The sequence below is a fragment of the Gracilinanus agilis genome, chromosome 4 (genome assembly GCF_016433145.1).
Source record: "Gracilinanus agilis isolate LMUSP501 chromosome 4, AgileGrace, whole genome shotgun sequence".
Classification (NCBI taxonomy): Eukaryota; Metazoa; Chordata; class Mammalia; order Didelphimorphia; family Didelphidae; genus Gracilinanus; species Gracilinanus agilis.
Genome location: NC_058133.1, coordinates 14382819 through 14410781, shown reverse-complemented (window position 1 = coordinate 14410781; position 27963 = coordinate 14382819). Strand labels below are relative to the sequence as shown.

At 40.9% G+C, this 27963-nt stretch overlaps 1 protein-coding gene across 1 annotated transcript in view; it reads left to right on the top strand.

Annotated features, from left to right (window-relative positions):
- The first annotated feature begins 5153 nt into the window (after positions 1 to 5153).
- Positions 5154 to 27963, top strand: part of EFCAB7 (EF-hand calcium binding domain 7) — a 56945-nt gene continuing 34135 nt past the window's right edge. Inside the window, exons 1-5 of the mRNA XM_044675778.1 lie at positions 5154 to 5340; positions 15680 to 15891; positions 16597 to 16683; positions 17256 to 17451; positions 18063 to 18184. Of these exons, the coding sequence (XP_044531713.1) occupies positions 5154 to 5340; positions 15680 to 15891; positions 16597 to 16683; positions 17256 to 17451; positions 18063 to 18184 (804 nt within the window). The remainder of the gene's footprint in view (positions 5341 to 15679; positions 15892 to 16596; positions 16684 to 17255; positions 17452 to 18062; positions 18185 to 27963) is intronic.

Below are 27963 nucleotides of genomic sequence, written 5' to 3'. Positions count from 1 at the left end.
CCAGCCCAGCCCAGCCCAGCCCAGCCCAGCCCAGCCCAGCCCAGCCCAGCCCAGCCCAGCCCAGCCCAGCCCAGCCCAGCCCAGCCCAGCCCAGCCCTACGCCACCAACATCAATGCGCCTACGCGCCCCCTCCCCCCCGCCCCGTGGCCACTTCCGACTTCCGGTGGCGGCTGTTGCCTGGGTAACGGGAAGAAGGCCGGGGGCGTTTGGGATCCGGGACTGAGGGGGAAGCTTGAGACCCTGAAGTGAAACGAATCGGCTGTGGCGCCTCATCCTCGCTTGTGACCTCGAGCTAGGTAGGAAGTCGGCGCCAGCCTCTGCTGCTCGCCCTGCTCGGGGGTCCTCCAGGGGAGGGAAGGGGGTGTGTCTTCCTGGATTGGGGAGGGGAGCGCCCCCCTTTTTCCGCAGCTCCTAGGACTGCTGGCCTGAGGCCCGGGAGGGGCGGGTCTCCTGTCAATCATGGGCCCGGATTTGGCGCCACTTGTATGTGGGGGCGGGGCCTGGGGCAGGGGTAGCAATTTGAGCAGTTTTTCGGTCTTTTTCTTCGAGGTAGTGAGGAACCGAACCTTCCTTATGCTCTGAAGGTTGGGGTAGGATGGATCCTTCTCCTCTGTGAGTTTCATCCTCATGGGCACTCCCCCGCCCTGAGAGAGGGCGATGGCAGCGGGGGATTCCCCGGATCAGGCCAGGGGTCCTCTTCCTTGTGGAAGAAGAGGAGCACGTGGCCTGGCCACTGCAGGCTGGGGTGTAACTGGGGAAGGCCAACTTGAAGCCCCTCTGGAGGGTGTTGCCTGGGGCGCTCGCCTGTAGATGTCACCAGAACACAGTGATGCATCAATGCTGCCAGAGGTGTTGGTCAGCCACTGCCTCCTCCATGGTTCCCAACCGTAGTGTCTCTGGCTTCCCTTCAGCTAAGATCTTGCTTTGGACAAGAAGCCTCTTCCTCACCCCCTTAATGCTGTTATTGCCTCACTGCCGGGTATCCACCTTATTTGTCCCTAGCTGTGGTGTGCTGTCTCTCGCTTTGAATGGGGAGCTCCTCGAGGGCAAGGACCGCCCTTTGCCTTCTTTTGGATCCATAGCTTGGAGCCCAGCACCTGGCGCCAAGGAGGCCATTAGAAGAGCTCTGTTCTCTCCTCATTTTCTAGATCATCACAGCCTTTTTCTGCTAATTCCTCCCTTTCTCCTGCTCACGCAAAGAGGTGGCCCTTCTCCTTTCCTCTTCCATCCCATTCTCTTCTCTCCTAGGAAATGATCGACCCAGTAAACATGTATTAAGCACCTACTGTGTGTCAGTTGCTGGGCGAAGCTCTGGGGATAAAATTAATAAAAAGAAAGGCAATGTCTGCCCACAAGGAGTTTACAATCAGATCTCTCACCCATCTTCGGTTTCACACTGACAGCTGACTGCTTCCGTTCACTTATAAAATGGACATGTCTCCCCATCCTGGAAGAGGTAGCACCCACTCTCTCTCCTCTTCACTGTCTCCATAGCCACTTAAAATCGGCATCCAACCTCATAATTCAGTCCAAACTGCTGACTCCAACATTACTAGTCAGATCGTCAAACTCAGTAACCTTTCCTCTGGCCTCACTCTTGTCCTTTCTGTTGACATTGTCTTTCACCCTCTTTGGTTCTTCACCTCTCAGCCCCTTGCCTGGAACCCTCTCCCTCATCTCTGCCTCCTGGCTTCTCTGGCTTCCTTCAAGCCCTCCTAAAGGCAGTTTTTCTCTTCCTCCTACCCCATCATTCTAGCCCCTTCCCTCTTGCAGGGATTTCCTGCTTGGCCTGCCTGGAGCTTGTTTGCTTGCACATCAGGATTTGCATTGTGCCTCACCCTTTAGACTGGAAGCTCCTTGAGGGCAGGGAGTGCCTTTAGCCTTTCTTTGGATCCCCAGCATTTTGTCCAGGGGCTGGCACATAGTGAGTGCTACATAAATTCCTGTTAATGGATTTATTGACTAATGAAGACATGGGTCTGTTATTGTGGAGTCTGAACTAGGTGTCCTCAGAGGTTCAGTGATTCTATGTGCTGAAGTCTGATTTCCATCCACCCAGGGCAAACACATTAGTCACTGAGCATTTCTTCAGTGCCTACCTTTGTGCCAGGTTCTATGCCAAGCATTAGCCATACAAAGAGGCAAAATATGGTATCTGCCCTAACAGAGTTCACAGTCTTATGAGGGAGACAACATGAGCACAGTGATGTCTGAGCAAACAAAATGCAGACAGAATAAATGAGAGGTAATCAGCAAAAGGAAGATGAGGGTATTGAGTGGGACAAGCTGTCTCGTAAAAATTACTTGTTAGGAATTGGACATTTGTTTTCTCTCTCTCTCTCTTGATATTCATGGTTTCTCTTCATCATTTAGAAGCCTCTGTGTTTAAAGCACAGACTCTTAATTATAGTGACCCCAATTTGCAGTAACCAGACTGTGACACTACATCCCTATGGGGTCCTTCAAAATCTGGTGTAATAGGAAAGTGTCAGCCAAGCCGTCTGTGTATTATAAATAGGGTACTTCATCCATGAGAAGTGATTATTATCTTTCTTTCCCAAGTGTAAAAGACCTATATGCTTCAAGAAGGTGCAAATCATTTAGGTCCCCTGAGTAAAGATCCAATGAGTCCTGAAGGGGACCCTACTACTTGTATTGCCTTGTTGTTGAACTTGAAATATCTAATTTATTAAGTTGAATATATTCTCAGAAGTCAATGCTGAATAAAATAATGTTGGAAGCTATTAAAGCAACAGCAAGATTTAGTGTCCCACAGTGATGGCCTTCCAGAAAGCCTTCATCAGAAATGATAAAGAAGGAAGTCACCGCCAAAGTGTACTAGCTTTTTACTACTCATAATATTTTGAGTTGATATAGCATCTCTCCTTATAACAGCTCAAAAAGATTTCCACACATCTTGTTTTGAGTCTCTTAAAGGACAAATATTTTAATGCTCATTTTGTAGACAAGGAAACAGAATTTAAAGATTTTCTTAAGAGCGAAGCCCCCTCAATTATCACATGAGGAAGCTATCCCAGAGAGGTTAAGGCACTTTTCTAAAGTGACTCAGGGTATAAGTTGCAGAACTAGGGGTGTATGAGGTATCCAGGAAGGACTGGCAGTCTGATAGGAGGCTTACCAAGACCTTTTCGGGGCTGTAGGCACTCTTCTCTCACTTGAGGTTCCAAGAGGATGTGGCATGCATAGCAGCCATACCCTAATGGACCATCTCAGCAGACAGACTAAACCAAGTGGAGGGCAACCAACAGGCCACAGACCCATCAGTGAGTTAGGGGGAGGCTATCCCAAGTACCTAAAGACTTCCCCCAGTTCACTGAGCACATGAGAACAAATGCCAAGAAGGCAGCTGAAACAGGTGCTGTGGAGTGCTTAGAGCTTGGTTAGACATCAAAGATGCCAAGGCCATCCACTACATCCTGGGCTATCACTAGCCATCCTGACTTTTGTCCTGCCACTGAACTTCAGTGGCTCTGGAAGAGAGTGTGAGGCTGACAATTTTGTCTATTTTGCCTCACCTAAATCCAATTCATGTCCAAGTCCAGACATCATCCTGTGATGTCATCAATCCTCTTTGAAAACAAAAGACAGACAATAGCAATAGAGCTAGGATTTGAACCCAGTTCCAGCATGGTCCCAGGGCCACAGTCATTGCTTTCACCATCTACAATATAGAATTTGCCATCTAAACCAGAGCTCCTGCTCCATAGGCTAAGGCAGTTTTCATACAATCAGCATGCCTTTGTTGGGATTAAATAATTTGTTAAATAAACTTTTCAATAAAAAGCAAGCATATCAGCTGGCCGATAACTTGAAAAATGCCTGGTTAATTCTAACCCTTTCCTGTCCTTTAAGTGAACCCCCATTTTATATATTTGAAATCTGTATACATTACCCTGAAATTGAATTCAGCTGTCTTCATCTAGACCTTTCCATATTTTTCTGCAGTTCAGATTTGTAATTCTTTATGGTAATCTGATTCAATCCACTCACATTTATTAAGTACTATCTTGAGCTGTCCTAGGTCCTGGGGACATAAAGCTAGAAAGGAAATCTTCCCTGCTCAGGAGCTCCTATTCTCTCATGTATATTAGTCTCCATTCAATCTTTTTTCAACCATTTAAAAATGTAAAAACTAGCCTTAGTTCACAGGCAGTAGGATGTGGTGTGCTAACTCCTATTGTATAGCAAATCTCATGCACCCGTCTGACGCCTAGCCATTTCTCAGCTTTAGGCATCTGGATTTTTTTTTAGTTTTTCCACTACTAAGAATAGTGAAGCCATAAATATTTTAGTACAAAGAGTGTCTTTTAAAATTTTTTAAGTTATTTATTTCCTGGGAGATAGTCTTAATGGTAGGATTAGGAAGTTGGAGGGTATAACCTGATTTTTTTCCCCCCAAAGGACTTCTGCTCTTGAATTACTTCATGTATCATCTTAAAATGCTGTATCCACTCATAACATTGGTGATGTTTTGTTTAGTATCCAAACAACTACCTCTCTTTTTTCAAGGACATAATTTAGGTTCTAGTAGTCACCATAAAATTATCTATTTTCATTTTCAATTTGAAGATGTTCATTTTTTTAAAATCACTAATTTCTCATTTGTTTCCATATTTTAATCACAATATTCTGTCTTAAAATTTAACCACTGAAGCTTCAAGCAAAGCATGAAGTTGTAAATATTTTAGTGGGTAAATTTTGAATATATTCCTTTTGAACAGTGTAGCATTAAAATTAATCTAGAAAAAGGCTGAAGTTGCATAAGTGGGTCAGTGCACAATAGGGTACTTAGTCATTTACCATTCTTATATATTGAGAATTTCCTTGATACTTGGCTTCTATAAAAGAATTGCTCTGTTACTAACTAAAATTGGTGATAATTACATAATTGGGAGTTCTTTTTTAGAGGGCGAGAAACACCAACGAAAGATTTATTTTGCTTTATTTTAATTGCTGCCATTCCTGCTGTGCATAATATTTTTCTTTATGATGTGGATGTTGTTATAAATATGAACATTTAAATGTATTTAAATTACTTCCCCCCCCACTTGAGAAGCAAGGTGGATATTATCTTTTGATTATTAAGGAACCTAACTGACCATTTTAACTTTTTTTTTTTTTTAATAGAAGAATGGCCAGTAGTCCAGGAGGTCATGCATCTCTATCCAGTCAGAAATCTCCACTTTGGGAATGTTCTCGATCAAAGAAATTACAGGTCACTGAAGAGGAACTATTTTACATGAATTGTAGAGCTGCCTATCTAACTGTTTTTAAAAGCAGTTTAGAAAGTATTATGTCAAGAGATCAACTTTGCATAGGTAAATAGTCTTTTCATTTTTAGCATATGTGTTTATTTTCATTTGTAAATTGAAATAAGCAAAAAGATAAGGTTTAGTATTTTAATCCTAAATGATCTTTATTTCTTAATAAAGCTTGACTAATAAAAAATCATACTCTTTTTAGATGACCGTATGCTACAAAATAAAGCTCCAAAATTATAAAATATAAACAAATATCATGTTGTTAAAACTTTTGTTTTATTTTTAGAATATTTTAAGGTGTCATTATGTAGAGATTAGCAATTCACAGTGATGTAAGTTGGGAGTTTTTTAATTCTAAGTAAATTTGAGTTGGAGTAATTTGAGGTAATGAATGAAAAAGAATTGGTTAGCTCTTACTGTGGGACATTTAGCAGCAGACCTCAGCAAACCAGAATGAGAGAGTGGTCCCCTGGGACGGCACAGGGATGGAGATTTGATGAATAGGACACACCCTTAACAGAAACAGTGGTGTTGTTGATTTGATGACTGTGTCCAGAGGAAGAGGATGAAAGATGGGCCTCAACTCTCAGCAGGCAGATCCCAAGATGGCTTAGGTGGACAGCCAAATGGAATGTGAAGGTAAAGGATGGTCTGGCCTGAGGTCTGAGGTCGGTTAGATGAAGTGGTCTAGCTCAGTTTATACTCACTTAGGCACCAGTTAAGATGTATGGACTCTAGGGCAGGACTTCCAAAAATGAGTGAATTAATTTACTTCGGTACTATGGAGGTGGATTCTGGAGGCCAGTGCAGAGGGTGATGATTCAGGTGAACAGAAGCAGGACATAGCAAGTAAATGGCAAGATGGGCTAGGCAGGCAGCTAGATAGAATAGGAAGACAAAGTAGAGTCTATATATTGGTTCCCGGGTAGAAGAGTGATAAGAGCTAGGAAATAGAGGTTAAGTGACTTGCCCAGGGTCACACAGCTGGGAAGTATTTGAACCCAGGACCTCCTTTCTCTAGGCCTGGCTTTCAATCCACTGAGCTATCCAGCTGCTCCTGAATGTTTTCCTTTTAACAAAACCTGGTTAATAGGTAAAGAAGAGGATGATTCTCTTCTTGCCTATGTGACCCCCATCACCTCTGGGTATGGGGAAGAGGGACCACCTTCTAATTAGCTATTTACCAATTAGACATTTCTTGGAATATTCAAGGGAGGAGCTGAATAATGAATGCCCCAGATCGTATATAGGAACCTGGGCCAAGGGGGTCAGGGTCTTTTGTTGGCTGAGAGACTCATTTGACCAGATTAGCATGTCTTGCCTATTAATTAATAAATTAAATTTAAAATCCAGCAAATTTCCATCATTAGGACGGCTGAGCCCCAGGGTGGGAAGGATGAAGTCAGAGAATGTTTGAGTTATGTAAATGAGTACAGATTTGAACTGGAAGAAGGGAAAATGGAGAATAGGATGAAAAGACAAGAAGAAAAGGAAAGAAAAACAGAACGGACAGTTTATTTTTGTTGTTGCTTCTTTCCCTTGTCACTCATTACATTTCACTAAGAATTAGTCCTAGAAATCTCAGAACATGGGCAGCCCTGTCTAGGTTAAAACAAAAAAAGGTTGAGTCATCTTGGTGCATGGTAGTCAGTAAGGTGGCGACATTATTATTATGATATTATTACTAATGTTCTGGTAAGATTTCTGATAGTTCAGACGTTATGGCAAGTGATAAACACAGGAATCAAGCTATTTCTTGACTTAATAAGTCATTTCTTTCAGACAGGACTGACATATTGCTGGAGTTGCAGAAGGGAATCTTGTGCTCCCCTTCCAAGAGCTCCATTTATAAATTTCTGTTTTGGGGCCACGTGGGAGGAAAATTCCTGAAGCAGTTCCCAAATGCCCGCTATGTGCACACTGTTGAACTAGTCCCAGGGGCTAGAAAGATGAAAATCCACGTGGCCCCAACCCTCAGACCTTCGGTGGGGGCATCCTGCTAGGATGGTCAGTGAAAGTCTCTACAGGAGTCAGGCCCTCTTGACCCCACACAACAGAGGGTGGGTGAGGGCTTGGGGTAGGGTGGTGCAGTGTGAACTGTGCAGGGATGGAAGGGAACCCCCAAGAAAGAAGGCAGTCCTTCTAGGCTTGATGGCTAAGAGGAATGGGAGCCAGTACCATGGGGAAAGGCAGGCCACTCCATTGTAGAAGGACCAGAGCCAGGCAGGAAGCCTCCATGATCTGGGGCTCAGGGGCCAATCACTGCACACCTGAGAGATGGACACCCGTGCCAAGAGAGCCAGGGAGGAAGGAGCATAGTGGATCCCCCAGACAAGAAGAGGGCAGCCTGGTGCTGGCCCTCATTACCTCATGCCTAGACTATTGTTATTTTTTTAAAAAATGTTTAAATCTCTTATTTTCCATCTTAGACTCAGTATTGTGTTTTAATTCTCAGGCAGAAGTATGGTAAGGGCTAGGCAAGGTGGGTGTAGTGACTTGTCCAGAATCACACAGCTAGGAAGTGTCTGAGACCAAATTTGAATTCAGGACCTTTTATCTCCAGGCCTGGTACTCTCTCCACTAAGCCACCCCACTGCCCCATATCATTATCATTATTAATAAAAACAAGAATAGCTGGCATTTATGGAGATTTTTAAGTTTTTCAGAGTACTTTACAAATATTATTTGACTCTCACAATAACCCTGAGAGGTTGGTACTATTATAATCCCCATTTTACAGATGAAGAAATAGAGGCAAATCAAAGTTCATTGACTTGCCCAGGGTCGTAGAGCTAGTGAATATCTGAATCAGGATTTGAACTCGGGTCTTCTAACTCCAGATCCAGTGTTCTATCCATGGCACCATCTCCCTTCCTTCTGGTTGGTCTCCCTGTCTCAAGTCTCTTCCCCTCCGGCCCATCCTCCACTTCTTTGCTAAAGTGACCTTGAAGGCCACACGGCATCTCACTTCCTCACTCTGGGACCCTTCAGGAGTCTGGGGATGGAACTTTTGATAACCACATTTCAGTGTAATTGTTTTCCTTTGTCATCTTGGGTATCTCATTTGTGCATTTAAAGACATGATTCTGAGAAGGGCCCCATAGGTTTCCCCAGACCTTGGACACAAGATAAAGAACTGCTGCTTTCGTGTGTCCAGATCTTCAGGGATCCTGACCAGTTGCCTGGTCCTCGCCTCTCCCTCTCAGCATGGTGGCATCGGCACTTCTGTGCCATCTGTGCCCTGTCTGAGGCACTGCTCAAAGCGCCCTCGGCCCAGGCATCACAGTGGCCATGCCAAGTCTCTCCTGGGCAGAATTCTGCCTCCAACCCCTCCTGACTCATTCACTTCTTCTCTCCATCTCTTCCACGAGAGTGGCACAAGATACTTCATCTGAGGCTTTGCTGGAGTCCGGGAAACAGCATTGTTCCATGATGTGCCAGCTACCTACTGTGCTAGAGGCAGAAATCCGAACCGTGCAATTCCTTCTTTTTTTAAACCCTTACCTTATCCATCATAGAATCAGTACTAAGTATCCACTCCACGGCAGGAGAGCAGCGAGGGTTAGGCAAAGGGGGTTAAGTGACTTGCCCAGGGTCACCCAGCTAGGAAGTGTCTGATGCTGGATTTGAACCCAGGACCTGCCCTCACAAGACCTGGCTCTATCCACTGAGCCACCTAGCTGCCTCTGTGACTCATTCTTAAGTCTTGCTGGCCCTTCTGGCCACAACTTCCTCCTTCAGATGATCGCTAACTATCTCTTCCCTGATATATTCAAGAATTATGCCAGGAATGGAAGTCAAGCTTCTCGCTTTAATCTCATTATCTTCCCCTTTTAAAAAATGAAAACCTTTTCCTTTTTCTTGCCCTTTGGTGCCTCTTCAGCTCTCTGTGGTCTTTGATCCATCTCCAGCAGGGGGAAGCCACCCCATCTGCCCGAGAATGGAGTTCATCCGGGTCTCTGAGGGCTCTCTTGCTGTCTTATCTTGGGCATCGGCTTCCTGTTGGTTCCTTTTTGTTCCATCCTTTTTGCGCAGCTTCTCCTCCTTAGCAGAGATGGAAGCAAAAGAAGAACCAATATCAGCCCAGCCTTCTCTTTTGTCAGTCGTCTCTGGCTCCTCTCCTTCTCTTCAATGTCATTTGGAGAAGCTCCACTATTCTTGGGCCAGAGTGTGGCATTCAGCCCCAGTTTCATGCCCTTTATTCTGTCTCCTGCACATTTTTTTTCAGATCTGAGGCAGTTTCTAAGTTACGTGTACGTTACTGCTGGTCTTTTCCGACAGCTTTTTTTTTTTTTTTTTTCATTTTCAGAATTGTCTCTGTGTCTTCAGAAGTTCATTCTTGAGAGTTTCTCATCCTTCCTGGACCAATTTCTGATGAGTTTCAATCAATATGATGCTACTCATCTCACTAGGAGTAAACCTCACATTTTTCCCTCAGCATTGCCTAGGACTCTCAGGTATACCACGCCGATACTCTGACTACCCAGACGCTTACATTACATGAAATGTTCTCTCATCTATTGGTTCCTTCATCTCACTAACGTAATTCTAATAGTATTCATTATCTGAGAAGCATTCGTTTCTAAATGTGAAATTATAAACGTAGAAAACTGTTTTCCCTAAGTCCAGGGCTCATGTCCAACACAACGGAGTTACAGTTAACTAACTTGGACAGACTCAACTGGCCTAGCTTGGGGAGAGGGAAAGAGAGAGGCCAAGATCAACCTAGAGAGGGTGCGCCACCTCCACAGCCCTTCTCCTCTGGGTTTTAGAGTGAGCTGAAGACAAGTCTGTCACTTGGTTTCTGTTCCCAAATGCCTCATATACAATAAGTATTGCAGACCAGTTGATGAGTCTGGAATCTTCTCTGTCATATCCATAGTCAGTCTGTTCATTTCCTTTAGGCTGACTGAATGAAGGTTCATTCTCAATTGAAGTTCCTATGATTCCCTTTTGATGGGTAGAAGGAGGGAGATGTCTTGATTATTGGGAAGAAGCTAAAGAGGTCTAGTGGAGAGATCCCTGGGTCTGTAGTCAAGAAGACACAATCTGGTCTGGCTTCAGATACTTCTTAGCTGTGTGACCCTGGGCAAGTCACTTCACTTGTTTGTCTCAGTGTCCTCATCTATAGAAGGGGGACCATAGTAGCACCTACCTTCCAGGAGGATTGTGAGGACCCACTGAGATAACAGATGTACATTGCAAACCATAAAGCTCCGTTTCAATGCTATGTAGCTGTTATAACTGAAGTCTCCAGCAATTACTTTCTTCCTGACTCTGTAGCACATTAGTGATTGATTTCTTGAACTCTTCTACTTCCTCTTTCTAACCAGTGGTCTCTAGTGGACACCTGTGACAATGCCATTTCTGGTTCTACCTCCATGGTCTTTACCCAGATATGTTCTACCGTGTCTCCTTCCTCACAGATAAATCCTCTTAATATGATACTATTCTTCTGCCATTTGTACTAATAATCCTCTTTCTTTTGAATGAGTTATGCCTATTCAAGCCAAATGGTGGTCAAGAATCCTATCCAAACAAGGCTCAGTGATACCTGTAAGGTCAAGTTTGCTTCTTCAATTAGAACCTCTAGTTCCTATTGCTTGTTGCTTAAACTGTGGGCATTTGTATAGGGATAACTGAGGACCTGGACCGTAGTACTGTCTTTTTTCTTGGACCTTTTTTTCTCATTGAATTTCTGGGTGCTTTAACTTCTGCTTTCCCCATTATTACTCTCTGAGATGTAGTTTAGTGGATATAATTAGTTTTCTCTCTTCTCCATCCTTTTTTGACTTTAAAGTTCCCTTTGACTCCAGTCAATATATTCTTAGTTCTTGTTCGTTACATTCTGTCTCAGAAACCTTTCATTTCTGTGTTTTAATGGGTGGTCCAGAAATCCAAATCCCACTTTCACACACCATCTTTTCAGCTGGTAAATCACTTCCCAGCTCCACTGTGTCTTCTGTTCCTTTTGCCCTTGATAGACAGTAATAAAAATATTGCCCATTTCCCTTTGGACTTCAGTTACCTGCCCAGACTTTTTCATCTTTGGCAATGACTTTTAGCTTCTTTTGGAAGCTAATTTCAATGGCCAGAAATGGGTAGTAGTTATTGACAAGCCTTGGGAAATTTTAACAGACCTGACCCCAGAGTGAAGGGATTCACTAATGACCAGTGCTATTCTCTTCTAGTAGAGTTCTTAGAAAAATAAACATAAAATAGAAAGTAATTTTTGGGGAAAAGGGCAATAGGAATTGGGGAAGATTAGAGTCAGTTTCCTTCAGGAAGTGGCACGTGATGTGAACTTCAGGGGAAACCAAGGATTCTGGGAAATGAGATGAGGAATTGACGTGTGGGAGAGAGTGTCTGCAAAGGCACCGAGAGACGATGCAAGATGCCTTGTACATGATCAGTAAACGATGATATCAACCAGTTACCTTCATTTTGAATTGTTCAATATTGAAGCTTTAGAAGCTATTACAAACGGTTGTTTGTATGATCCAGTCTCTTAGAAAATGGGCTCACCCAAAGGGAATAAGAAGGTTGCCTTTAGAAAAAGTATTCACTGTACAAAATAGATGTTGGCTATAGGACACCTTTTTATCTCCTCAGCTACAAAAGAAATGTTTAAAATACAAAGACTCATCAGCACACATACCACTTACTTAAACCAGAGAACAATAACCATTTATGCTTACTCTACTCTCCTGAGAGGTAAAGACAACTTTGGGGCACTCCTGAGCAGGCAATTCACATTTGTCTTGGACCTCTACCATCTGAGCAATGCCCACAGTCCAGATCTTTTGACCAGGTTGACTCTTTGGTCTCTTCAGTTCAGTTTGATCCTGTCAACGAATCTTCATTGAAAAGTGGTATACTTGTGGGAAATCCTTTCCCATGGGCAGCCTGCACCGAGTCAGGAGTCTGGGCACTCTCTCTCGGGCTTTCATGGTAGCCTCCAAGGCTGGAAATGCCCATCTCCGCATCCCTGCTGGAAACTCAAGCAGGTGAGGCCGGATCGTAAGCTCACCTATTCTGCTTTGGACTTTTAGCCAACGAGGGAAATTCCCAGCTCCTGGCCACAGAAGGCTAAAGCAGAGCTGGCGAAGGCCCAAAGCAGTGCCCAGTAGGTATTTAATAAATGTTTATTGACTGATTTCCCTAGCCACCTGACTCCGTCTTCAGTTTGGATGCAGCCTCCAGGTAACAGAGACCATGCACCATCACATAGCTCCCAGAAAGGGGCCCAAACCCATTCCTACCTGCAGAAGGGCCTCTTCTGTTCCACAGATGAGGAGGATCCCAGACCAGCTGTGCCATTTCTCAGACTTGAGCACATTTCAGAGCATTACATAAATAGGTGCAGATATTTCTTCTGATGCCTACTTACTGAGCTTCCGTTTGGTGGGATCACCTTCCAGTAAGTTTGTCGTTTACACTTTTCCCTTTTTGAAGCATTTATTTGACAAACCCATGAATGTGTGCTCTCGGAATATTCATTTTACAAGCTTGCCTGGAGGAATTAAAAGTTATATTTTCTTATTTATCTTTCCCCTTTGCTCTTCCTAGTGATTTATTTCAGACCCTCTGACTGCACACAGAAGGAGAGGGAACAGGCAGGAATGCTTTTCTGTAATCTGTGGCCTTCATCTGTGTCCATTTGGCACATTCCAGAGGTGCTAGCTGCCATTTCCATTTCAAGATCAAGTGAAACTAGCAATTATCTAAGCTTGACACGAACATTTTTTAACTTATAGATAATACAGTGGTCATAGGTTCACGTCAATACTTAAACTGTGGCTGAGGATCAGGTTGTGGGATCAGTCTTTAAGTATCTAGAATTACATCATGTTTGTATTATTAGTTAAATGATGCTGTTCTTTCAGTTACTCCTCCAAGATAACAGGCTCCACTGAATTTTTTTTAAACACTTTCCATCTCAGAACCAATATCATGTATTGGTCCCAAGGCAGAAGAGCAGTAAGGGCTAGGCAATAGGGATTAAGTGACTTGCCCAGGGTTATATAGCTAGGAAGTGTTTGAGGCCAGATTTGAACTCAGGACCTCCCATTTTCTAGGCCTGGATCTCAATCCCCTGAGCCATCTTGCTACCCCCCCCCCAATGAGTTCTTAACATGGATTTTTAAAAATAGGTTAACAGTTCATAAAAATAGGAATGCCTGAATAAAGAACGTGTGTGTATAATATATATGTGTGTGTATATATATATGGACCTATGTGGAGAGAGAAGAGGAAGAGCAAGACAGAGAGAATTCACTTATTAGCTATTACTGTTTTTATCATTACTTTTTAACAAATTCTAACTTTCAAAGAGGAAGTGAACAAGTTATATTATTTTTTAAATGCCTACCAAAGGAGCTGTCCAATTACTTCTTGCTGTTCGGTTGTATCCTATTCTCCATGACCCCATTTAGTGTTTTCTTGGCAGAGTTATTGGAATGGTTTGCTGTTTCCTTCTCCAGTTCATTTTATAGATGAGGAAACTGAGGCAAGCAGGGTTGTGATTTGGTACCTAGCTAGTAAGTTTCCGAGGCCAGATTTGAAACTCAGGAAGAATCATTTTCTTGCCTTCAGATCCAGGATTCTATGCATAGTGCCACTTCATAACTAACTTTCTTGATCATAATGGTCTCTTTTTTTTTTTAACTTTGTAAAAGTGTAATTTTTAAACCTTTGTGTACTTCTAGTAATGTAATTGTAATATGCCTCCTTCCAAGAGAGGTAAGTTCTCTTTTCTCTCTAGCCACGTGGTCCATTTTACTCACCTTGGTACTTCTCTAACTTTAGTAATTGTGTGTATCTGGGTCACCCACAATCAAATACTCAGTTTGCTTGTTGGCAGGTGTTAGATGTACCTGAATTAATGGTGAATTAGCCAGATTGGTTTTGGGTTTTTTTTTCTGGTCCTGTTACTGAAAAAGGCTTTATTCTAGGCAAATTCAATACAGGCTAGATCTTGTCCTCAAAGTTTCTGGAAGCAGGTGTTAAGTTTTTTTGCATATATATCTGTTTTGTCTTTCTCTTTTTGTCTAGAATCTTATAGTAAATCACTGGTTTTTCCTGTTTTCTATTATTTCCCCAAAGCACTTCATAAAAGATTTTGCACAATTGGTGAAGAATTAAAATGTTAACTATAAAGGTCTCGGTGTGCTACCCTGAATCTAGCTAGTGTGTTTATGTTGTACCAAGAACATCTCCTGGGATGTCAGATCATTTTAGATTTAGTCAATCAGAGCAAATTGTGAAGTTACCTACCCAGATCACCTTGCTGAGGTCCCGAGAATATGTAGGTGGCCCTGTAAAATCTCACCTCACTTAGCTAGTATGTTGTTCGTTTTCATTTTTGTGTCCCCACTGCATAGCAGAGTGTCTGCACATAGGGGTGATTATCTGATGTTTGTTGAATTCAACTGGATATGAGAATTTTATAATAGGCATGAGAATCCTGAAGTAGGATAAGTGTGCTTTTTTTTTTTCTGACGGAGGCTGGCTATCAAGATATCAGATGTACAACATAGTGAATAAGTTCAGCAGTATTTCCCTTTGGGCTTTATGTCATCCGGCCAAAATCAGAAATCTGATCGTCTTTAATGATGAGATCAGTTGGCCCAATCATAGAATATATTGAAGACTACTCAGAGCCATAGTTAACAGTATTTCAAAGTGTTTTGGCTATCTGACTAACATTTCAGATGTTTCTGACTAACCTCTAATGGTTTTTAATTTTGAATAGGTTATCTATACTTTAGACTATCAGACCTCTAACCGCAAGATTATATGACCCTAAAAATGAACACATTTCTGTATATGGGCTAGAATGTAGCATACACGTTGTTGCATCTGAAGACATTTCAGAGACTGCTGTCCAATAATAATTAGAAAACAGATTATTCCTAAATTGACACTATTATCCTCAATCTAATGATTTTGAAATTTAACTCCTTATTTGGCATCCTAAACATGTCAAGAGCATTTGTCGAAGCTGGTATTTAAAAAAAAAAAAAAAAAAGGACATTGTCTTTTTGTTTATCTACTCTTTTATTTCCAAGGCTCAGAGTTTTTTCTGATATCTTTTGAGTCCGAGTCCTCAATAAGTTTGAAAAACCGTCATGTTGCAAATTGAAGTGTTAAAATTGATCTGCTTAGTTTTTAAACAATTTTAATGGACATTCATGAATTTTAGGGATTTTTCATTTTTTTAAATGAATAATTGAATATACAATAATAATGGTTGTTTATGTTAAAATTTTAAATGTGTGTTTATACATTTGTACAATTTTGTATAAAAAAGAGTAAACATAACTTGAGGGGGAAATTAATTTAAGACCTACTATAAAGTTGACAAAATATGTAATTTTTTTTTCTTCCTGGGCAGCACTTCAAAAGGCAGGAAGAAATCCATCTCAAAAAACAATTGATAAGTACTGGACTCCTCAAACTGCCAAGCTGAATTTTGATGATTTTTGTGCAATTTTAAAGAAGGAAAAACCTACTTCAAAATCAGAACTGTTAAAAGCATTTAAGAAAATAGATGTAAATAATGATGGCTATATTTTACACACTGACCTGTATAAAATTCTTACAAAGGTAAGTCCTCTGAAATATTTTCCCCCCCTAATTTATTTCAGGAGAAATGGGTCAAATAGGCCCACTTCTAGTGAAAAAAATTTTTTTGAAATTCAGCTTTGTTGACCATTTGCAATCCATATCAGAACTAACCACACTTGAGTGGTAAGAGGAATGAATCACATAGATGTAATTTAGAAAGTGCTTTGGGATCCTTCTGAATGAAAGGTGTTTTGTAAATGAAAGCTAAAGTATTCACTCGGGCCCATGGCGCAGTTGCTTTGTGCCCCTGAGAAGTCTTTGCCACACAGCTCTCTGTACGTCAGTGACAGATCCATGTGGGAAGGAGAAACAGTGAACATATAAATGGGAATGAGAAGTCATTTTGTTCTTGGCTGTAGTGTTAGGAAGTCTCATTACTCTCGGTGCAATGTTGTATTTTATTTGATCTATAATATTCAATTGTAATTTGTAAACAGAAATTGAGCACAACTGCAGAGAATTCGATAGTGTTACTAAGTGTTTGGTAAAAGCAAAACAGCCTTTGTACGTGGAAGATGCCTTCTAAGTGGCTCCTATCCTTTGACAAACGACAGTTCCCCAAATTCTTCATTGCTATTTTTTGCATGGCTAATTATAAAAATAGCATAGCTTTAAAATGATATATTTTAAACTAGATTTTTTTAAAAATTGCATGCATTTTGAAATCAATTTTTTTTTTCACAGAGAGGTGAGAAAATGACAGCAGAGGAAATGCATGTGATAATCAACTTGGCTGATATCAATGCTGATGGCAAACTTGACTACAATAAGGTATGTGTTAAGCTTATCTGGATATCAACCTTGCAGGATCGGGGAGAAAAGGATATTGTAAAAAGGTAGGTATCCTTTGAAAGTTTGCAACAACCTGCTATACATTCTTAACCGATTTGTTTGAAGTTGAACATTTCTTCAGTTTCAGATTATTTCAAATCACACTCTGGTACAATAATTGTATTTTTTTTAAATGTAACAAGCATTCTAGAAACCTACAGAAACTTATCAGAAATGCAGCTTTTCAAGAAAATAAAACCATAAGAATTATTTAGAACAAACCCGAGTCTGCACATGTCTTATAAAAAAATAATAAATCACCTCTCAGGGTGTACCACATTTTATTTTCACTCAGTGTGACCTCCTCATTGAATCATGGCAGCATTTCACCCGGTCACTTGAGAGTGGTCAATCTGATCCGAGAAAATAAAATGAGTAACCGGGTTCCATTGAAAACGTCTTCCATCTATCAGTCTATCCCTTGCCTACTAATGCACATTTCTCCCTCCCCCCCTTGCCAAAATGGATGACTGAACATTTTGCCCACTGGATTACTTTTTTATTTTCTATAGTTTTGTAAATTGTATGTGACAACCAATGAGCAGTGTCTCAAGACTGCACTAGAAAAACTGGAAATTGATAGTAAAATGAGGCTTCAGCAATTAGGAAGTCACCTGGAAGGATCTTCAGAGAGTGGCACAACAACATTGTCAAAACCATCGCCGAGAATCATTAAGAAGATTGATCAGGAAACCGTGCTCAACAGAGGTATTTACTTTTCTGGCCAGCAACTTCTGCTGAAGAGAGAAGGTTGGACTTCAAATACAATTTTTTTAATTAGTTACATCAATAGTTTTCTATTAAATTTGGACATGATTATTTGTTGTTGCTACCATTTATAGATACTATTAGGTATAATCAGAATTCTGCAAAAGTAAGCTTAATGAGAGAACTTAGTTAAGTTGCAATAGTTTCTCTTGGGACCAAATAACTGACTATAAAGTGAGAGTCTAGCAAAGGCATAGATGAATAAAATGAGACTATCCATAGAGCCTGGTTGTAAAGACAGTTCTACATTTCTGGGCAAGTCACTTAACCTATCTATACCTCAGTTTCTACATTTGCAAAAAGATGGTTTTGAAGATCCTTTCTTCTATGTCTATGCTATGGTCCCATGTGCAGTCTATAGTCCCATGACCCCACTTTAGACAGTAATTGCCTAATTCTCTGCTTATTTTCTAGAGGGAATCCACAAGGAGAAGGCATTTCTCAGTTGAGTCTTTTATTTTATTTGTGCATTAGAAATAAGATTAATCTTGACAACAATGAAATAACATGGAGAAAAAAAGATTTTAACAATTATTGAAAATTTGTTATAGGTGATGGCCGGAATTCTCTACCATTGGCACCTCGGAAGTACAGATCATCTACTTCTTTTAATATCAGCATGGCGGCTAACAGTTTTAGAACCTCAAAGCTACTGGAGCCCAACTCATTAAAGGTAGACTATTTTAAATCAGTAATTGGGAGATTTGGGGCTGATCTTTGGTCAGATTTGAACAATTTTCAGTATTTCATAGTGTTTCAGTGAGGTATGCAAGTTAGTTCTTTGAGAGTTTTATAAAGGCATCAACATTTGCACCCTATATTTAAAATAACTCTTCTGGTTTTGAAGTGGAAATGGAAATGAGAACTTTAAGGGTATTATGATTTACTTTGAGTTGTTTTACCTGGTTATCTAAATCAATGCATTATTAACCCTATCATACTTAATTTTATCTAACAAATAATTTATCTAAGTCCTCTCTTTTAACTAAATCACTCATTCAATATCAGTTCCTATGGGAAAAAGACAACAAAGTCACTTTGCTAAGGCAATATTTGTAGAGTGTTAATATTGATCTTTTTCCTTTGTTTTCCCTTTCTTGACTCAACCTTTACTAGCTTTCTTTCAACAGAAAATAATAGCTACAGAAATATAAAACATTAACTGGAAACTGCTAGGATACATTAAAAATGTGCACCTTGAGACCTCTGTTAAAGGGGGGAAAATGGTTATGACCACATAGTATAACCGCTGGTAGAAAACTGAACTGATTGTTCTCCCGAGCTACATTTTGGTTCAAATAACAACTCTGTATTTGTTATTGAACTCTGAAGTCCCTTATATCTTTAAATTGCTAGACAGTGACATTTGTTCTATATTAAAATTTTAAAACATTATCTCCAGGGAATTGTTTTCAGTCTGTTTAGGAATCCATATCCCCCAAGCAATTTAGTGTGCATGCCCACCATGTTCAAACATGATATTTAGTGGCCAACAAGATGATTTTTTTCCACCACTGGAGCTTTTTTCTGTTTCTCCAACTCAAAGTGTTAAAAAAAATAATTCCTAATACTCTCTAAGAAGAGCTATGTCTAATAAATAAGTAACCAAATTTGTAATTAGTCACAGCATAGAAATGGAAAAAAAAATCTGTAAAGAATGCCCTTTGTTAACACTAATAAGAATTTTTCCTTTATGTCATTTTGTTATAAAAAAATTATCCGGGCCACATTGTTGACAATCCATTACCTTCAAAAGAAGATTTTACTTTTCAAATAGCGAGGATTTGAACCTAATGTTCTTTACCTCTATTTGCAATTACTTTTTTTTTAAACCTTTACCTTCTGACTCGGAGTACTGAGCATTCTAACCAAGAGCAACAAGGACCAGGCAGTTGGAGTTAAATGACTTGCCTAGGGCCACACAGCTAGGAAGTGTCTGAGGTGACCATATTTGAACCTAAGACCTTTATGTCCAGGCCTGGCTCTTTAACCACTGAGTCATCTAGTTGTTTGGATCTATTTTTCCAATGACATAATTGAGTCATGTGTCCTTGCTTTAGCCACATTTCTGAAAAAGAGACCAAAAAAGACTAAGATCAGACTAGATTCTACAACATTGCAGGTGGCCCTGTGGAGAAGCTACCTCTATCCATTCAGCGAGTTTGTCTATTCATCATACTATTTAAATATTTGTGGGGAAATACCAAAGAAAGGAAGTCATTATGCTAGGCTTTGTTAAGATATTATAGAAGGATAGAAAACAGAAATGGTAAGACCGTACCCTGCTCCCCAAACATCAAATTAATATAGTTCAAACTCAATAGAATCAACTAATTTTTTTAAACCCTTACTTTCCATCCTAGAATTAATACTGTGTATTGGTTCCAAGGTAGAAGAGAGGTAAGGGCTGGGCAGAGGGGGTTAAGTGACTTGCCCACAAAGCTAGGAAGTGACAAAGGCCACATTTGAACCCAGGAACTCCTGTCTATGATCCTGAAACTCAATCTACTGAGCCACCCAGCTACCCTATCAACTAATTTTTAAAATTAGAAGATCCTTTACATGGGAGCCATAGAATCCCAACATCCCAGAGTTGGGGTTCCTTCAAGTATGGTTTTCCTGTAAAACTTCCATGGCAGGTAGTTATGACACCTTCAGCTGAGACCTCCAGTGCTAGGAAAACCCAAGATGCTGAGGCAGCCCATTTCCTTTTTTGATAACTCTTAATTGCTTACTTATCTCACTTATATTGAGAAGAACCCATCCATTGTTCCATTATTTATACTGCCTTTCATCATGATGTAATTACCTTCCTTATCTCTTTTATTCATATCTGCTTTTTCTTTAGCTTTGTCTGAGATCATAATTGCTACTCCTGCCTTCTTTGTCTTAGTTGCAGCCCAGTAAATTCTGCTCCACCCTCTTACCTTTACCCTTTGTATGCCTACCTGCCTCAATTCTGTTTCTTGTAGACAACATATGGTAGGATTCTGGTTTTTAATCCATTCTGCTATCCGCTTCCTTTTTATGGGTGAGTTCATTCCATTCACATTCACAGTTATGATTGTTGTCTGTGTATTCCCCTTCATTTTGATTTCTCCTTAAATTCTGCCTTTTCCCTTATCCCTCTTACCCTCCCCTCCAACTTTTCACTTTTAGTCATTTCTCCCCCCTTTCCCCCACAATGTCACTCCCCTTCCCACTCCCTTCCTTCTTATTATTCCCCTCTTACTATAGTGCCTTTTAAACAACCCCTACCCTCTCCCTCCCTTGTATTGCTCCTCTCCCCACCAGCCCGTTTATTACCCTTCTACTTTTTTATAGGGCACAATATAATTCTCTGTCCCAATGGATCTGACTGTTCTTTCCTCTCTGAGCCAATTCCAATGAGCTTAAGATTTGAGTATTACCTGTTGGTAACCTCTTCCATCCTTCCATTGTATTGATCTTCTCCCCTTTCCTCCCATGTACTTCTTTATGAAATATATATTTACCCCATTTTATCTTGTTTCCCATTTCTGTTAGTATTATCCTCGTTTTTACCCCTAGTTTTTTTTTTTTACATATTACCCTATACAGTTTATCACTGTAACCTCTAGATATACTTCTAGCTACTATAATGGTAACAATTTTTAAGAGTTAGCAATATCATCTTTTCATATAGGAATACTAATCATTTGAACTTTTTGGGTCCCTTAAATTTTTTTCCCCCTTTCTTAATTACCTTTTGGTGATTCTCTTGAATTCTATATTTGGGCATCAAATTTTCTGTTTAAGTCTAGTCTTCAGGAATGCTTGGAAATCTTCTATTTTGTTAAATGATCATACTTTCCATTGCAAGAATATAGTAAGTTTTGCTGGGTAGTTGATTCTTGGTTGTAGAACCAGTTCCCTTGCTTTCTGGAATATCGTATTCCATGCCTTCCGGGCCTTCAGTTGGATGCAGCCAGGTCCTATACAATCCTGACTGTGGTTCCATGATATCTGGATTGTTTCTTTTTAGCAACTTGTAGTATCTTTTTTTTGGTCTGGAAATTCTTGAACTTGGCTGTAACATTCCTGGACATTGTCAATTGGGGATGTAATGTTGGAGGTGATCTGTGGATTCTTTCAATTTCTATTTTACCCTCTTGTTCAAGAATATCAGGGGAGTTTTCCTGAATAATTTCCTGTAGGATGATGTCCAGGCTTTTTCTTTGGTCATGATTTTCAGGTGGTCCAATAATTCTTAAATTGTCTCTCCTGGATCTATTTTCCAGGTCTGTTGTTTTATCAATGAGTTGTTTCATATTTTCCTCAATTTTTTCATTCTTTTGATATTATTTTATAGATTCTTGCTGCCTTGTGAAGTCATTCGCTTCTAATTGTTTGATTCTAATTTTTAAAGACTGAATTTCATCCCTGACTTTTTGATCCTCCTTTTCCTTTTGATCTATTTTTCTTTGTAAGTCATCATTTTATCTTTTGTTTTCTTTGCCTCATTTTCAAGCTGGTCAATTCTGGCTTTTAAAACACTATTTTCTTGTTTTAGTTCATGTGCCTCTGTTTCCAGATGACCTATTTTGCTTTTTAAATTCTTTTGCCAATTTTCTTCAACCTCTCTTAATTGTTTTTTGAATTATATTTTGAGTTCTTCAAAAGCCTGTGTCCAATTCGCTGGAGTTTGCTTGATGTTCCCTGGTCCTACTCTGTTCCATTTGTTCTTTGTTCATTACCTGAATAGGAGCTGTCAATTATACTTTCTTTTTTTCTTTTTCTGTTGTTTACTTGTATTTTTTCCTTCTTTCCCCTTCCTTATGGGCTGTATTCTTGCTCTTCTGTTTGTTTGCTGGATCTTTGAGTTTTGGCTTTTCTGCCATGAAAGGGCTTCTCTGCTCTGCTGAGATTAACTGGATTAGGCTGATGCAGCTGAGATGTTGTATTAATGTGCCCTAAGGCCAGATCTTCCCCAGCTGCTAGCAAAGGCCAAAGGTGAAAGTGAAGGTGTGGAGGCTGAAGGTAGTTACCCTCCTTCTCCTCTCTACTCCTTTTTTCCAGCTGCCTCCCTGCCATTTGCCTTGTCAGAACCCTGAGCTTCTCATGGTGATACCAAGGTACTCTGTCACAGTTGCAGCCTTTGCCCCAGGATCCCAGTCAGCTAGATTCCTACCATGGGTCTCAGTGCAGTAGGTGGGAGAGGATCTTTCCCTTATACCTGAGAATTCAACTTTATCTGTGTACTTTTCAGGTTAGATTCCATAGAGGAGACCTGTGGCTCTGTCTTGTTATTTAATTTGGCTTTCTGTCTATTTTGTACACTTGCTCTCCTGATTTTTTTGCTAGCTCTGTGAGTTTAGACTTTTCTGGCCTCCAGAGGCAGCTTCTCTGCACTATTGATTAACTGGATTAAGCCAGTTGAGCTGATCTGCAGAGCTGACTGTGCCCTGAGGCCAAAACTTCCAGAGGCAGAGGCCCAAGATGGAGTGTGGTGGCTGAAGGCTATGACCAGCCTGCCCTCTTCTCTGCTTCTCTCCTCCAGCTGCCTCCTTGCCAGCTGTGGTCAGAGCCCTGGGCCCCGCGTAGCTGTGGTAGCAAGGCACTCCGTCCCGTCTGGAACCCTCGCCTTGAGATCCCACTGACCGCCCGAGTCTCAGCACAGTAGGTGAGGGAAGGGCCCTGGGATCTTCCTTCTTTCTTTTCCTTAAACCCAAGAATTCAACCTTCTCTGCATACCTTTTAAGTTGAAGTGAGCAGAAGGGTCCCACAGCTCTGTCTTCTTGTTGGATTTGGTTTTCTGTTCCCCTTGAAGCACTTTGTTTTTGATTGGTGTGGAAGGGTTTTCACAGAGGAATTGACTTTTGCTGCTTCTAAGCTGCCATCTTAACTCCTCCTCCCCTCCATTGTTCCAAATTGTCGCTCTGGGGCCAAGCAAAAGACTAATGTTTCTATGTGACAACTCTAAATATTTGAAGACAAATCGTTTAAGTCCCCGAGCCTTCTACAGGCTATCTCCTGCTCCTCGAGGTCTTTACAGGGCATAATGGCTCATCCTCTCCCACCCTGGCTTTCCAATTCCACCAACTTGCTATAGTCTAAAACGGCTTTCGCAGACGTGAGTCAAAAGAACTCTCCCCTGCCTCTCCATGGACCTTCTGTCTCTGTTCACACAGCCTCAGAGCACATTAGCTTTATTCAACACTCCTAGCACAAAACCATGCAGTTCTATTGCCTTTTTCATATCAGCTACTCAGTATTTGTACTTCTCCTAACCTATATGATGCAATATTTTTCTTTAACCAGAGGAGAAGTTCAGGTGACTTGAACTCACTCGGGTCAGCTAAGAGGTCTCTTGTTATCTTTTTATTATCTTGGGGGATTAAGTTCCTTCCACTTTTTTTGTTCCATCTTTTCTGTTTCAAGGATAGAGAAGATAAAAGCAAAATCATACTTTCTGTCATTATCACCCCTTCCTTTTTTCTCTCTTCCCAACTTGTGCAAGCCCTCTTTGTTATTTTCATCTTTTTTTTCCCCAGCCTGGTTCATTCTGGGCTGTATAACTTTGTGCCAATTTTTCATATTTTGGTCATTAATTATTCTATCTTGGAGCTCGGCCCTAGTAAATCTGAAAGAATTAGAGAGCTCCCTGTGTAGCTACATCTGATTTTATCAATGTTTTACCCTCTTATTTCTCATCAGGCTCATTCATGACTGAAAAATCAGAATTATTTTATTTGTAGCCCCTTACCTCCCTCTTGAGATACTTTCCCATGAGTCTCAGGTCCATATAAGATTATACCTAACACAGTTCTTTTTGTTTTTGTTTTTCTGAAACTGAAGCTCAGAAAAGTGGAGGGTTTTGAATATATAAATAATTGGAGATTGGCTAAAGCACCTTCAACATTCTGGAATACATGAAAGACCTGGACTGACAAATGGCTTGCTCTATCCACAAGTCTTTATTGTCTTGGGCCTCAGTGCTTCCCTACCACAGACCCTCAAAATATAGATGCAGAGATGGAGGCCCACTAAGGCTGAGATTTAGACTTTAGTCTTAGGACAGCAAATCCAGTGACCAATCCAGATTGAGTAGTAACTCTCCTGAAGCAGAGCGCTAGTTTATTTTAAAGTTATTAATGTTGTTTGAATTCTCTGTGTCTTTCTCATACACTTCATTGATTCTGGAATGTTGGATCTGTCTCTACTTCTAATCTAACTTCCCATTTTACTTCATTTCCTCCTCGCTGCTCCTTTTTTATTACCTCCAAACTTTTTGACCCTTTTCATGCCTTTATATTTACAAGGAAAAATGTATCAATTGTCTTACCTACATTTTTTTGATGTGCTAAAAGAATTTCAAAAAAATCTTCTTAAGTAACTTAATGACAGAATGCAGTATTTATGTTTTAAGTATATTTTTAAATAGTTTTTAGTTCTCCTCACAACGGTGAGAACTACATCATTATACATTATTAACATGTCCATTTTACTAGTGAGGAGATTGGGATGGGGAGAAGTGAATATAGAGTTCTTGAGTTGGAAGGGACCCGAGAGGGGATCCAGTCCAACTTGCTACCAACAGATAAAGCCTCTTGACCACAAACCCCAAGTGATTGTGAAAGTAAACATTTTTAGAGGCTTCTGAAATGTATTTAAAATGGTTTCCCTTAGAGTCACATCTTTTTTTTTTTTTTTTTAAGTTTTTTTTTTTTAAAACCCTTGACTTCTGTGTATTGGCTCCTAGGTGGAAGAGTGGTAAGGGTGGGCCATGGGGGTCAAGTGACTTGCCCAGGGTCACCCAGCTGGGAAGTGTCTGAGGCCGGATTCGAACCTAGGACCTCCCATCTCTAGGCCTGGCTCTCAATCCACTGAGCTACCCAGCTGCCCCAGAGTCACATCTTTTAAGGCCTATCATAATGGTAGATACCCAATAAATGCTTATCAATTGGTTGGTTGACCCCAAGCAAATATTTCTGAAGCAGAGAAATGAGTCAATCAGACAGAAAGTGGCCTTTTAGAGGTTACAAAATGACTTGGATAACAGTGTGGAATCAGACTGATATCAGGGTAAACCAGATTATTAGATCCATCTATTGATCAATAGAACATTTATTAAGCTCATACTGTGTTCACAGCTCTGTGTTAAGCTTGGGGAACTCAGAAGCAGGAAAACAAGGAGGTCTCCATCTCTAGGAGTTTCCACTCTCATGGGGAAGACAGCAGGGAACAGGGAGGCAGAAAGGGGATGGGGGCGGCCCCTGGTAATCATCAGGCTTGTCAATAGGCTTGTTCAGTTGAGGACGACGGGCAAAACCCCCTCCTGAGGCCCCCAAACCACGGCACCCCTTTCTCTGTGTAGGCCTCACGCCTCATCGTGCTATGGCTGGACCTCGATCACCAGCTCCTGTGCGTAGGCAGGGCCAGTTCAGAATTCTAAGTAACAAACTTCTCCAGGATGTTGGCCCCAGAGAATGTCACTGATTAAGCTCCAAAGCTGCAGATTGCCAGGCTACCCATTAAGTCAGTTATCCCCTGGAGAGCACGTTTTGGTGAACCGAATCATAATCGACCTGTTAGTAAGATTTCTGTAGCAGCCCAAGAGGTAGCTATTTTATTTCTGATTTAAGAACATTAATAGAAAATTGGCTTCCCAACTAATAACTGTTGGTGATGGCTCCCAGGCATGTTGGATGGGCCATCTGTGGTGAATATGCTGAAATGGCGTGGTCTATGGGATGGGCGAATGTGGATGGTTGAGGCAGGGGGGTGTGGAGGTACCCGCACTGACTGGATCACAGAGCCACCAGAATCCCACAGACTGAGCCAGGCTACCTCCTTCCCGAAGAGGACAAGTAAGAATTTTATACTGGACATTTTTGCCTGACAAACAGATTAAAGATATGCTAATGCTCCTAATTTTAAGTCACAGAATCAGAACTTTGGGCGGGGAGGAACATAAAGATGGTCGTCCTCCTCTTCCACTTACATATGACAGAACTGAGGCTCAATGAAGTTAATGGAATTTCCGGGGCGCCCAGCGAGCTTGCTGGCTGAACCAGCCTCCTGAATCCCAGCCCGCTTTTTCATACTAGGCCCGAGCTGTTAGCAAACTTATGACTAGCTATTTTCTTTTCTGCCTTTTAAAGATTCTCAAATATCTCGGGGAGTTGTCTGGTGGAGCTCAGTGTGTGCGTGTGGTCCTGGGATCCTTTCTGATGTCGGGCCTAGTCTTGTCTAGTCTTGTCTCAACACCTAACATTTTTGCCATTTGCCACAAGCTTGATTTCCAGAGGAACAACCTTTTATTAGCATTGTTCTAAAACTAAGAAAGGGTTCTCATTGATACTTTAGTCAGATGGATAATTAAAATGTCAAGCTTAATGTTTACATAATTTGTTCTTTTCAGCTTTGTCTTCTAAGGTTGACCAACAACATACAAATAACAATATAACAATTCTCTTTGGGTTTATGGAATTTACTTGATTTGGTAGTATATAGCACCACCTTATGCCCTCTCCAAGGAAAAACAAGCTACTGCTTTGTCCTTCCATGTTGATTTAGAAACAACTTGCTCTATGTTATAAATTACTATTAACACTGAAATGAAAAATTCATCCCATTTTATTTGCTATAACATTCTGGCTCCTTGTTTGATCCAGGACTAGAGGCTCCATTTTTTCTCATTGGGAGTACTTACCTTTATAGTTACATAAATTATACAATTGGAGACTCAAAACTGAACTTGCATTATTTTAATTTTCTGTTGCATCATTTAATTTTTTATTACTTAACTTTTTCTCGTTGCAAAGATACATAAGCTTAACCAGACAGTAGTGTTCTACCATTAAAAGGCATCTAATTGACATTTAATATTGTGAAGATAGCCAAAGGCCATCTTTTTGTGGGGACGTTCCTATCTTTTCAAAGCAGCTTCAGTATTACTTTGAAATGTGGTTGATGTTACTCTGCCACTTCTTTTGTGCCCAATCTGAAATAGCCGCCCTTTTCTGCCATTCTCCAAACATATTAGGCCATGCATACTATTAGATGGCATCTTAGAATCAATACTGTGTATTGATTCCAAGATAGAAGAGTAGTAAAGGCTCTAGGCGTTGAGAGTTAAGTGACTTGCCCAAGGTCACACAGCTAGGAAGTATCTGAAGCCAGAATTGAACCCAGGACCTCTTGTCTCTAAGCCTCATTCTCTATCCACTGAGTCATCTGACTGCCCCTCCTACAACATTTTTATATCAGCAAAGTTTTTCTGGTTATCTCTCCTTTCCCCTCCCCACCCAGAGCCATCTTTTTATATTTTTTTAAATTTTTTACATTTTTTTTAAACCCTTAACTTCTGTGTATTGGCTCCTAGGTGGAAGAGTGGTAAGGGTGGGCAATGGGGGTCAAGTGACTTGCCCAGGGTCACACAGCTGGGAAGTGTCTGAGGCCAGATTTGAACCCAGGACCTCCCGTCTCTAG